We start from the raw sequence: 13,271 nt of genomic DNA, 5'->3' as shown, positions 1-13,271 counted from the left end.
TCCATGGCACTTCTTGAAGTAATGCTTGCACTTGCCTTTTCCAGGTCACTTATCTGAATACCTCACCACCTCACTAATGTCCTGTGTCATTTGTCTCCTTTACAGTTTCCTCACCTTTCTCATAACTCAATCCACACCAGAGAAGTGATGAACACAAAAGGTTCCAGGAATCAGTGATGTGGCTTCATTCTCTTTGTGTCACCTCCAGGGATTGAATGTTTCTCCTGTCTCTCAGTAGATCCTTCTGGATTTATTATCACCACTGTTTAATTATCATGACAAAGCAAAACATCCGGTACATACATACGGAATGCATATTTTAGAATATCAAACATTTACTTCAGATACTATTGCATAAACATTTTGCAGTTGCCTTGATATCACTCAGGATGATATTGATCCACCCTGACCAGTCTTCATGGTTCCAGGCTGATCTAACCTCAACAACATCTGCTTGATCCTGGAATTGATCCACCATTCAGAGAGTGCTGGTGTGTCAGGCACCACCATTTCCCTGGATCACGATAGCCATTTGACAGGGTGGAGCCCAAGTACTTACTCAGTACTCTGTGGGCATTCGTATTTGGAACACATTTTGTTTCATTAATCAGATCACTGTGAACTGCTATGCGGTGTCTGACTAAAATGACTCTGTCTTTGACACCCCTTATTTCAGGAGTAGACCCACAATACCATTACAAGGGAGTACAGGAACTCAGACTATATTGTGTTCTTGCCATGTCAATCCCTCCTCCGAGTGGTGTTCGACATGGACGAGCATTGATTTGTCAGGCGAGGGAAGTCTGCGTGTGCTAATCAGCAGGAAGTTTCCCTGCCCATGTTTAATCTGAAGCCATGAAACTTCACATAATCCAGAGTCAATGTTGAGAAGTCCCAGGGCAACTCCCTCCCAACTGTATACCACTGTGCCATCACCTCCGCTGGGTCTGTGCTGGAAGTGGGACAGGACATATCTAGGGATGGTGATAATGGTGACTGGGACATTGTAAGGGATGATTCTGTGAGTACCATACTCTCAGGCTGTTTCTTGACTAGTTTGTAAGTCTTGCAATTTTGGCACTAGCTCTAGATATCAGAAAGGAGGAAGTTACAGGGTCAACAGGGCTGAGTTTGTTGTTGTCATTTCCAGTGCCTAGGCTGATGCCTGGTCCATCCAGTTTCATTCCATTTTGTTTTAAAGACTTTTAAGCAGTTTAAGATAACAGAATGTCTTTCAAAGCCACTTTAGGTAAGGAAGGTAGATTTTCTTCTCTATTACTTCAGTGAACCAGATGGCGTTTTGAAATGATTTGATGAAATTACAAGATTATCATTAGATTTTTAATTGCGGATTTTGTTTTTCAATTCAAAGTTCATCATCTTTCTTGGTGGAATTTGAACCCGGGCATTACCTGGGTCTAAAAAAAGGAAGGTTTTAAGCCATATCATGGATCCTCTGGTTGTTTGTAGGTTTTGAGGTCCCAATGAATGCATCCCACATTTAGACTGTGTGGGAGGCTGCAGCTCTTACGTGGTAACCATAAGGAGCTTCTTCTCAACTTCTGGTGTCACTTCAGTCTCAAACCTCAATATCAATTCTTCCCATCTCTGGTGTAGAGGATTGGGGGAAGGGGACAAGAGTAATTGTAAGGACTTGATCTTTGGTCTCCTGCTGGGTTTGCCGACATGGCCATCTCAAGGTGCTAATTGTGACCCCTGGCTGCAGTTGCTATCCCTGCATCTCTATCGCCATAGAAAAGCAGCCCAAATATCCACAAGTCTATCTAAAGCAATCTGAGACAGATTAGTATCTCAGGGTTGAAAATATTAAGGACAGTAGCAATAATATTATTACTTAAATTACAAATTTTCCCTGTTTTGTGATTTAGTTGTACAGGCAACTCAGTACCTGGGTTTAATTTTGAAAAGAAGGAATGTGAAACATCAAACACAGAACTGGTTCTAAAGGATTTTCATGTTGTTGTAAAATTATAAATAATAAATGAAGAGGAACTAAACAATTCAAATTAGTGTTGAGATTTGTGGAAGCAATGCTGTAGTAAAGGTTTTGATTGTTACAGGATGATCTCAAAAACAAATAATTCTTTTTCTAAAATACACTATACATCATAAATGAAAAGGGAGTAATATTCCAGTGGCTTAAATGTGATGAAAATACAAAAAAGCCTCTTTCCTATATATGCTAACAACATTATGTCCCAACATCTGAACATAAGTCACAGTGATAAGATCCAATTCGTAACTTCTCCATAGAAACCTCAGCCAGTTCCAGAAAATAAACTGTCTTAAATAATATGACAATTTTGGCCAATGGATGAAGTCAAATGTGTACTCTAGAATTTGATGAATTCATCTCATTCAAGCCTAAAAGCAACCAAGACTGGAGCTTTATAAAACTTACTTTGCTGTCTCACTTCTCCTTCTTCAGTAAGTCACAGGTTACATTATGGAGAAAGTGAGGGCTGCAGATGCTGGAGATCAGAGCTGAAAATGTGTTGCTGGAAAAGCGCAGCAGGTCAGGCAGCATCCAGGGAACAGGAGATTCCTGAAGAAGGGCTTATGCCCGAAACGTCGATTCTCCTGTTCCCTGGATGCTGCCTGACCTGCTGCGCTTTTCCAGCAACACATTTTCAGCACAGGTTACATTATAGCAGTCATTCAGAATGTAAAGCATTTCAGCACTCACAGTTTATTTTTAAACGCATCACATGAATCATGAACTTACATTAATGAGTTCGATTTCCCACAGCTTTTTCACGAGGTCCATTGAGGTATAACCATTTGCCAGGAAGGTCTTGATGTAGTCGTTCAGCTCCAAAGAATCTAACCAGTCAGCGACAGATGTTGGACTGTTCGTATCATAACCAATAACTTTAACCTGCAACAAAGAAGAAAAATACATGTGTGAGATGCATAAAATTATATAAAGAGATTTTGTTATTTTATGTAACATCTTCATGATGAGATCCTGTCCCGAATATCAGTTGTCATATTTGATAGATTTCCAAAGATCAGCAAGCAACATTTGAAGATTATAGTTGCTACATCCTAATTATGGGATTTAAGAAAGCTTGTCATTTTCCACTAAATAACATTTTCTATAGCCAGACATGGCATCTAAAAATGCAGCCATTATTGCATCACTGAATGTATCATAATTCCCATTAAACACTGGGAAAGAATTAATTATTATGCACAAATATTTTGAAAGGAATGGAGTTGACAGATTTAAAAATTTGCTGGTGTTCTACGTGCCAGTAGGGATGAGTTTAGAGCACTTTCATCTACAATCTGATGATACAATTGGGCACAATTCATCCAACACTCACCTGAGGAAATGACTATCATCAGAATTAGAATCTTCAAGATTGTGAGTAAACATGCACAAACCTTAATAAATCATAATGTCAACCAACAGTTTATTCGATTCATTCTCAGGATGAGAGGGCCTATAATCACTAGAATTTTGAGGAGTTGAAATGTATAAAATTCTCATAGGCTTTGTCAGACAGTGAGAGACCATTTTACAATGGTTAGAGGGTGTAAAGTTAGAATTCAGCCATTTAGAACAGGGATGTGGAGACAAACTGTGATTCTTCAGTATGTGTCACACCTAGAAAGGCTACAAGTGTCATTTGAGAAGTCTATTTAAACTTCAGACTAGGCTATTTTGGAGGCTGATAAATTCAAGGACAGTGGGGATAGGTGGAAAGTTGAGTTCATGTAGAAGTTCAGACATGACCTAATTGAATGGCAGAGCAGGTTTCAGGGTCTGTGTGGCCTACTCTTGCTTCTATTTATTAGCATTTCTAGCATCCAGGTTATTAAATTTGCCCCAATTGCTAGCCTCTGTTGAAGAGAGCCCTATACTATATAAACTGCAAATGTCAAATCGAACTTTCTATTTGAACATTCAAAAAAGGAAGAAAGAATATCACAATATTCCAAGTTGAGTTAAAATCATTAAACTCTCTCCAGCAAAAATCCACCTAGTTTTGCCATCACCCAATTTGCCAAACTGTTGGTTAGAAGTCAACTTAACTATGCCTTAAAGAAAGAGTTTAGTAAGTTCTTGAGAAGTAAAAACAGGTGGAAGCCAGTTTTGAAATTAATTGTTTTCTTTAACTTTAAATTGTACAATATGATAACCAGAAAGAAAAATATGTTGTTTGTTTGAACTTGCGAGTTGCTTAAATATACTTTTGGGCATTTGGCCATACAGACCGATATGAAAAGTAAGAACAGGTGCTATATTCACATTATATTCAGAATTAACTGTCAATACTGTTTTATTTAACAATACATCTAATCTAGGTGGGACATCTTGAGAATCATCTGCTAATTATCCTTTGTACAAATATTATTATAACAAGTGAACTGATTGCCCATGTTGTTTTCATTTTGAGGAAGATATTAACCTTTAAATTGCCAGAGTAGTACTGAAAATTATGAATTACACAGGTCTGCAAATTCCAAGCTATTTTTAACTTTATAAATGTGGTAAAATATAAATATACAAACATACAAAATTCTTATAGGACTCTACAGGTCAGATTCATGGAGGAAGTTTCCCCTAGTTGGGGGAGGGCTCCCAAGGGACAACTTCATAGAATAAGGAGTGGATCATAAGGCTTAGGATGAGAAGGAATTTCTTCACTCAGAGTGGGGAATGCTTTAGGTTTCTCTGACCCAGAATATGATGGAGCCTCAGTCACTGAGTGGCTCAGGTCGTTATATGATATTAAAGGCATCAAGGGATGTGGAGATAGTGTAGGAAAATGGTGTTGGCATTGAAGATGAGCCTATTCTACCTATGGAGGAGCCTCAATGGGCAAGACAGCTACACCTGCTCCTATTAACCATGGCCAGGACTCAAAAACCAACATTATAGAACATATTTATACAAATGTACTTTAATATGAGATTATCAAACTCATCATATTTCGAATAATGAAACAGTGCTGTACTATATTCAATTATCGTCAAATTTTGCCTTTTCTTTCTCCCGCTTCTACTAGTAGATATTTGGCTTCATTCTGGGGGCATTTTCCTCTCCTATGTACATTATTACTCTTAAAAACAAAAATACTTCTACAGCATGGACTATTCCAAATGCTGTCATCTTCTCTTCTGAAGTTGGAACAATCAGAAAAAAATTGTTTTGGACTGACTGATAACTGACTGTAAAGATTAATTTTTAATCTAATTCAACACTAAATGTAACCAGAACCTGACCATTTCTATTACAGAAATGTGCATTTTTGAGCATGGTCTGACCAGCATTTATTAAATAGGAGTTGACAGTATAATTGAAACAAACTAAAACTATGAAGAAAGAGAACAGGGTGAGATGGCATGAGTCACTCTCTCTTGCTGAGAGCCAGCACAGACAAGAAAGGTTTAATAGTCTCCTTCAGCACACTAACTATTCTGTAATTCCATGATTGTCTAAAAGGGTTAGCCCTTATATTGTCATCAGGAAGACAGTAGGAGGTGTGGACATATCATTCTTTTGAGTTGGAATAGGAATTATTGGAATATTAACTTGGGAGTCAATCCTAAATTTCTTTTCAAACTTCATTTTCTTGTCATAATGTATTATACTTCATCATTAATCATCAAGTTTAAAACTTATCTCCAGTCAACCTATTTAATTTAACTCATCATAATACAATTGTAATTAGTTTACCTTATGTAAACTGATCACAGGTTGTTGTCACTTCTAGATTGCTGAAGAACAAATTCTGACCAGTGATGCCCTATAATTATTGCTGCCAGGAACTAGCTTAGGAACGGTAAAGAAGTTCCTACCATTAAATTAGAAATATATACATCTTGACAGAGGATATTAAATGACAGTGTGTCCTCATTATACTGCACAAATGCATTTAGATAGATTGGCATTTCAAATTGAACTGAATCTTTGTAAATGGCTAACTCAAATCAAACTGATATTTATATAAGTTAATATATTTTATAGACAGCTCATTTAGAGTAACAAATTGTCAATTGTACTGAGATGAAACTAAAAAGACATATAATGATGAATTAGGCAAAAGTGAGGACTGCAGAGGCTGGAAATCAGAATCTAGATTAGCATGGTGCTGGAAAAGCACAGCAGGTCAGGCAGCATCCGAGGAGCAGGAAAATCGACATTTCGGGCAAAAGCCCTTCATCAGGACTGAAGGCAGGGAGCCTCCAGGGTGGAGACATAAATGGGAGGTGGGGTGGGGCTGGGGAGAAGGGTAGCAAAGAGTACAATGGGTGGATGGGGGTGGGGATGAAGGTGATAGGTCGGAGAGGAGGGTGGAGGAGGGTAGCAAAGAGTACAATGGGTGGATGGGGGTGTGGATGAACGTGATAGGTTAGAGAGGAGGGTGGCGTGGACAGGTGGGAAGGAAGATTGGAGCAGGTCTGTTTCAGTACATGGTTGAAGAGCTTCAGAGCAGAGATGACCTGGGGGTTGCAGTGAGAGAGAGACTCACTGAGATTCTTGTGGAGAGAGGAGGAGAACTTCTTCAAGGTATACATCCTTGCACGAGGATTTGCAGTAAGGTTAAAATCAACTAGGCAAAAGTGAGGACTGCAGATGCTGGAAATTGGAGTTCAGATTAGAGTGGTGCTGGGTGTGTAAATGAGTCACGTCTAATTCAAATTCCACAAAATGGACACTGGATAAATTAGCACTGCACTTGATTAATTTCTCCATATGCTTGTTATGGAATTGGTACAATGAATACTCTTAATTTTCCAAGAAGTGTAGTACAGCAAAATCTCTGTTGAACAAATTTTATTGACAACTAATAAGTTTTGCCTGGACAAGATCATAGAGATAGAAGCTTTCACACAAACTGTGTAATAAATATGAGGGCATCAAACTCAACGCCATCCAATATGAATTAGTCCACCACATGATTACATATAACTACAGGAGGTATTATTTTTACTGGCATCATATTGCAACTCACCCGAGGAAGGCCACGAACTGCTTGTAAAATTCGCTGTCTGTGTGAAGAATTAAGGATGCCAATCTCCAACAAATCCTGGTCTTCCACAACATTGCTTCCCTTGAAAGGGAGACAAGTAAAGAGAGAAAGATTATGTCATTCCCACAGTCAAAATGTGATTATAATGATCTGATAAACTTCTTCATTGTATGCCCAGCAGCAGCAATTTACAGGAAGCAGCAGGTGAACAGTGACTATCAAATGGTTACCCCGTGCCATGAAATTTCTCTGTGCTTGCTGAAGTTTCTTTGATGTTGATTTGCTTAGACATCAATAGAATTTGGGATATAAAAAAATGCTATTGTAAACAAATAAAGAGAGCAGAAGTAGCAAGCCAGCTTTCCACAGACTGTATTGATTCCACACACAGAAAAGAAGACACTTTCCTTACCCTGAAAGTCAGCTCCTCCAGGTTTACAACTGTGGTCAATAGTACCCAGCATGACGCAAGCATCTAAGTAGTTTAGCTGTTGTGCCATTCTGTTTACATGTGTTTCTTTTATTAAGATGCACTCTCTGCCCTGAAGGGGTCTTGAACTATATTTTGTTTGCACAAATTAAATGCTAACATTTGCCTAACTGTTGAAAGATCATGCTACGGGCACGTCATTTCATTCCACATTGTCATTTCTACAGATAGTCACAGCTTGGATTGCAACAATTTCCATTTTTCGCCAAGCATTTACAAAACAGTCCTGAATAACCCAAGGATGCTGACTTTCTGCAACAATATTGAATTTTAAAACCTTCAGAATATTAAGAGAAGAACATCAGGAAGACAAGTGTGATTGTGCTTTAAAGGTCAAATAAAAAAGACAAATTTGCATTGAAAAAACAACTTGCACGGTTTTAGGATAAAAGACTTGTGAACTGTGTTCATTGTTGTAATGTAAAATATGTGGCCCTCAAGTCTCACTTATCAAAACTCCCGCAATCAACAATGGGATAAAGGCTAGAGAATCTGTATTTTTTTTAATGATGTTGATTGAGGCACTGGTATGGACCAGGACAGGGATGATGCCCTGACCTTTTTTGAAATAGAACCATGAGAAGTTTTGCATCCACATGTGAGACCAGACAGTCATAGAATCATAGAATCTCTACCATGTGGAAACAGGCCATTTGGCCCAACAAGTCCACACTGACCCTCCGAAGAGTATCCTTCCCGGACCCATTCCCGTACCCTATTACTCTACATTGCCCCTGACTAATGCACCTAGCTGACACATCCCTGACCACTATGGGCAATTTAGCATGGCCAATTCACCTAACCTGCAGATCTTTGGATCGTGGGAGGAAGCCAGAGCACCCGGAGGAAACCCATACAGACACGGGGAGAATGTGCAAGTTCTTTAATTTAATATCTCATCTGAACATTGGCAGTTCTGACAATGCATAACTTTCTCAGAAAAGCACTGGAACATGAGGTTAGGTCTTTGTACTCAAGTCCAGGAATGGAAACTGAACTCAGGAGTGCTACCAATTGAGACACTGCCAAAATGGCCCTTCCTTAAAAAACATCTTGGGATTTGGGCATTTGTGAACAGCAGCATTTGTTGCCCCTCAACCAATTGGTTTGCTAGGGCATTTTAGAGACATTTAGGAGCCAAGCACATTGCTGAGGGTCTGGAGTTACACGTAGCTCAAAATTGAGGAAGTGCTGCAGACAAAGTAAGGGTGCAGATTTCCTTCTCTCAAGGAAGTTAGTCAATTTTACAACAATTGATGACAGTAATGGTGACCAAGACAACTGAAACTAGCTTTATATTTCAGGTTTATTTATTGAATTTAAATTCCACCGGTTGGTACAATGGGATATGAATCCATGTACTTAGAAGTTCTTGATAACTAATCCACTGGCATTACCAATGCACTACCATCATCACTCCCTATTCACTTCCTGTTGAACATTGGACAAAGTGTGGCAATTAAAGCAAAAATAGATTATTGGTAACATGTGGGTTAGGAGTAAACATTTCAGTCCTCGAGGGCTTGCTGTGCTATTTAATAGGAACATAGCTGATCTGACTGTGTCCTTAGCTCTACTTTCTTGTTTACACCTTCGACTCCCTCATCAATGAAGAATCTGTGTAACTCTGCAGTAAAAATATTCAATGGTCGTGTGTCCACTGCACTCTAGGGAAAAGTTTTCCATAGGCTACCAACTCTCGGAACAAAGCAAAATTCTGCTCATCTCCTTACAAGGGAGATCCCTTTACAGTATGTTGTCACTCAATTTTGCCTTGCTAAATACTTTAACTTCATGAATATAACAGCTACATATCACCCACTTCAAATAGAGTCATACACCATGGGAATAGACCTTACAGTGCAACCAGTCCATGCCAAACGTAAACTCAAACTAAACTAGTCCCACCTGCCCGTTCCTGACCCAGATCCCTCCAAACCTGTCCTATTCATGTATTTATTCAAATGTCTTTTAAATATTATAATTGTACCTGCATCCAATAAATCCTGAGGAAAAATATTCCACATGCGAACCACCCTCTGTGTGAAAAAATTGCGTCTTATGTCTTTTTTAAGTCTCTCTCCTTTCACTTTAAAAATCTGTCCCCAGTCTTGAAATTCCCCATCTTAGGGAAAAGACAACTGCCATCAACTCTATCTATACCTCTCATTATTTTATAAACTTCTATCAGGTCGCTTCTAAACCTCCTACACTCCAGTTTGCCCTCCTGATTTCCATCTCAAGAATGCCCTTACACACCTTGACCCCAGTTGCCTATACCTAACACATGCCTCATTCTCTTCTTGATCAGAGCCTCAAATGTTTTATTCATCTATTGATCCCTACGCCTACCACCCCTACCTCTCATTCTAACAGGAACTTATTGCCTCTGAACTCTCATTATCTCACTTTTCTTGTCACTGTCAGACATGCTTTTCTGTGGACTGGATTATGGTATCACCTCTCATGCTCTAGCCCTCACTCCATCTCATACAAACCCATTTCCCAACCCCGACTACTGCCCCGGCTTCCAAAGCTACCACTGTCCAACCTTGCCTCTGCCCAAGGCCTCAGCTGTTTTGCTCCCTCACATTTCTTCTCTCCAGAGCCTTGCTCACCTATGATGCTTGGCCACTCCGCACTCCCCCCTCTCCCCCCCAAAACCCCAATACCAGGCCTTTTCCAGCAATTTCTGTTTTTGTTTCTGAATCACAGCATCCACAGTTCTGTCGGTTTTTATTGGTTAATGCTGGTAGGCCTGAAGTTTCTGCTGATACTTGCACCAAACATCATCTGCCACTAGATGGGGCCTGGTTAAGCTAAAGGGACAGTATTGTATGGTATTGTATTTTGTTCATAATTTCAGCAAAGAATAGATAATACTGCACATGGATGCTACTGCATTCCAACTTGTACATTGTCTTTGCTGGGTGAGAAATGTCAAACTTTTGACCTGGATTTCATGAGGAAACTATGATTCACTTGAAGTCCTGATTTCCCGAAATTAACCAGATCTTGAAGTATTGATTTATTTTATTTTAAAACTGCATCCCCTTTCCAAAAGGAAAACATCAAACTTGCCAAAGCCCCTCAGAATCTTATACATTTTGATAAGATCAGATACAAACTGAATCTGTCCAACCTTTCCTCCGAAGATAAGAGTCATAGAATCATAGCAGTCACAGCACAGACACAGACGCTTCGGTCCAACATGTCCATGCTGACCAGATATTCAATATAAATGTAGTCCCATTTGCCTGCATTCGGCCCATATCCCTCGAAACCCTTCCCATTTATATACACATCTAAATACCTTTTAAATGCTGTAATTGTACCAGCCTCTTTCTGGCAGCTCATTCTTTAAATGCACCACCCTCTGCGTGAAAAAGTTGCCCCTTAGGACCCTTTTGAATTTTTCCCCTCTCACCCTATCTAGGGAAAAGACTTTTCCTATTTACCCTATCCATGCCCCTCATCACTTTATAAACCTCTATAAGGTCACCCCTCAGCCTCCAACTATCCAGGGAAAATAGCCCCAGCCTATTCAGCCTCTCCCTATAGGTCATACCCTTCAAGTCTGCCAACATCTTTGTAATTCTTTTCTCATCCCTTTCAAGTTTCACAACGTCCTTCTTATAGGAGGGAGACCAAAACCCCACACAGTACTCCAAAACTCCTAACCAATGTCCTGTACAGCTGCAACATGACCTTCCAGCTCCTATACTCAATGCACTGTCCAATAAAGGCAAGCATACAAAACACCTTCTTCACTATCCTATCTATCTACCACTCCACTTTCAAAGAATTATGAACCTGCACTCCAAGGTCTCTTTGTTCAGCAAAACTCCCCAGGACCTTATCATTAAGAGTATAAGTCCTGTCCTGATTTGCCTTTTCCAAAATGCAGAATCTCACATTTATCTAAATTAAATTCCATCTGACACTCCTTGGCCCATTGGCCCTTCTGATCAATGGTATTCCTGATGAAGGGCTTTTGCCCGAAACGTCGATTTTACTGCTCCTCAGATGCTGCCTGAACTGCTGTGCTTTTCCATCACCACTAATCCAGAATCTGGTTTCCAGCATCTGCAGTCATTGTTTTTACCCATCTAATCAATATCTCATTGTGATCTGAGGTAACCTTCTTCACTGTCCACTACACCTCCAATTTTGGTGTCATCCTTAAACTTACTGACTCAGACCTCCTATGTTCACATCAAATCATTTATATAGATGATAAAAAGTAGTGGACCCAGCAGCGATCCTTGTGGCACACCACTGGTCACAGGCCTCCAGTCTGAAAATCAACTCTCCATCCTCTGTCCTTCACCTTCGAGCCAGTTTTGTATTTAAATGGCTAGTTCTCCCTGTCTTCCATGTGATCTAACTTTGCCAACCAGTCTACCATGAGGAACCTTGTCAAATGCCTTACTGAAGTCCACACAGAACATGTCCACTGCTCTGCCTTCATCAATCCTCTTTGTTACTTCATCAAAAAACTCCATCAAATTCATGAGACATGATTTCCACTCACAAAGCCATGTTGACTATCCCTGATCAGTCCCTGCCTTTCTAAATACATGTAAATCCTGTCTTTTAGAATTCCCTCCAACAACATGCTCACCACCAACATCAGACTCACCAGTCTATACTTCTTTGGATTTTCCTTACCACCTTTCATAAACAGTGACACCATGTTAGCCAACCTCCAGTCTTGCAGCACCTCACTTATGGCTATCGATGGTCCAAATATCTCAGCAAGAGGCCCAGCAATAACTTACCTCACTTCTCACAGTGTTATTGGATATACCTCAGAAAGTCCCAGGGATTTATCCACCTTTATGCATTTTAAGACATCCAGCACCCTCTCCTCTGTAATATGGACATTTTTCAAGATGTCATTATTTATCTCCTCATGTTCTATATCTTTCATGTCCTTCTCCACACTAAACACTGACACAAAATGAGTGTTTAATATGCTCCCCATCTCCTGCGGTTCCACATGTAGGCTGCCTTGCAGATCTTTAAGGGGCCCTATTTTCTCCCTAGTTGTTCTTTTGTCCTTAATGTATTCGCAAAATCTTGAACCACTTATCCCAGGAATCACCTGAGTGAACTTTTTTTTAGAACTGTGTCTAATGTTATTATAGCCTTCTTAAGTAAATAGATGAAAAATTTACACAGTATACTATATATAGTTTCACCAACTACTTTTACTTCTGTTTCAAAATCCACTCCCCTGTCAATTATCAATAACACTCCACTTGCCTTTACAGTCAACTGCTATACCTGCAAGCTGAACATTTTTATTTATATACCAAGACAACCTGATTCCTCTATACAATCAATGTGAAATCTCTCACAGTTTAAATAACATACATAGCACATAGCTGGAATGGGACTTGATGATGTTTCCACACATCTACTGCCCTTGACCTTCTAAGGTGGTATAGGTTACATGTATGGAATGCGCAGAGCAAGTAACATCACTCAGCAGTCCCAAATTCACAGAGAAGCATACTGAAACTTTGTTCTGAACTATCTTGCTGTTTTGCACTGAGATATTAAATGAAAAAATTGTGTATTTGTTCAGGTGAGTACACAGGATCCCCAGCATAATAGTATAATACTGGGGGAGATTTCTTGGTTTGCAGCCAACATTTGTCCTTTAACAAATACTGACTGGCCTTTTAATGTCAACAACAACTTGTGGGATCTGCATGTGCACAAATTGTACATCCCTGTGAAACACTAGTGAGTACCTAACATAATAA

The 13,271-nt window shown here is 39.6% G+C and overlaps 1 protein-coding gene across 18 annotated transcripts in view; it reads right to left on the bottom strand.

Annotated features, from left to right (window-relative positions):
• anks1b (ankyrin repeat and sterile alpha motif domain containing 1B) overlaps positions 1-13,271 on the bottom strand; it is an 818,433-nt gene that overhangs the window by 60,620 nt on the left and 744,542 nt on the right. For all 18 annotated transcript variants that reach the window (XR_015761150.1, XR_015761151.1, XM_043713626.2 and 15 more), the window contains 2 exons: positions 6,990-7,088; positions 2,747-2,899 (listed from right to left, as the gene is read on the bottom strand). Coding sequence is in view for 16 of the 18 variants with exons in the window: in XM_043713626.2 (XP_043569561.1) it covers positions 2,747-2,899; positions 6,990-7,088 (252 nt within the window). In the remaining 2 variants the exon portion in view is untranslated. The remainder of the gene's footprint in view (positions 1-2,746; positions 2,900-6,989; positions 7,089-13,271) is intronic.

This window comes from Chiloscyllium plagiosum, unplaced genomic scaffold (assembly GCF_037043375.1).
Source record: "Chiloscyllium plagiosum isolate Xiang-an unplaced genomic scaffold, Cpla_swu_hap1 HiC_scaffold_23, whole genome shotgun sequence".
Classification (NCBI taxonomy): domain Eukaryota; kingdom Metazoa; phylum Chordata; class Chondrichthyes; order Orectolobiformes; family Hemiscylliidae; genus Chiloscyllium; species Chiloscyllium plagiosum.
Note: the sequence above shows the minus strand (reverse complement) of the source record. Positions and strands in the feature narration are given on the sequence as shown.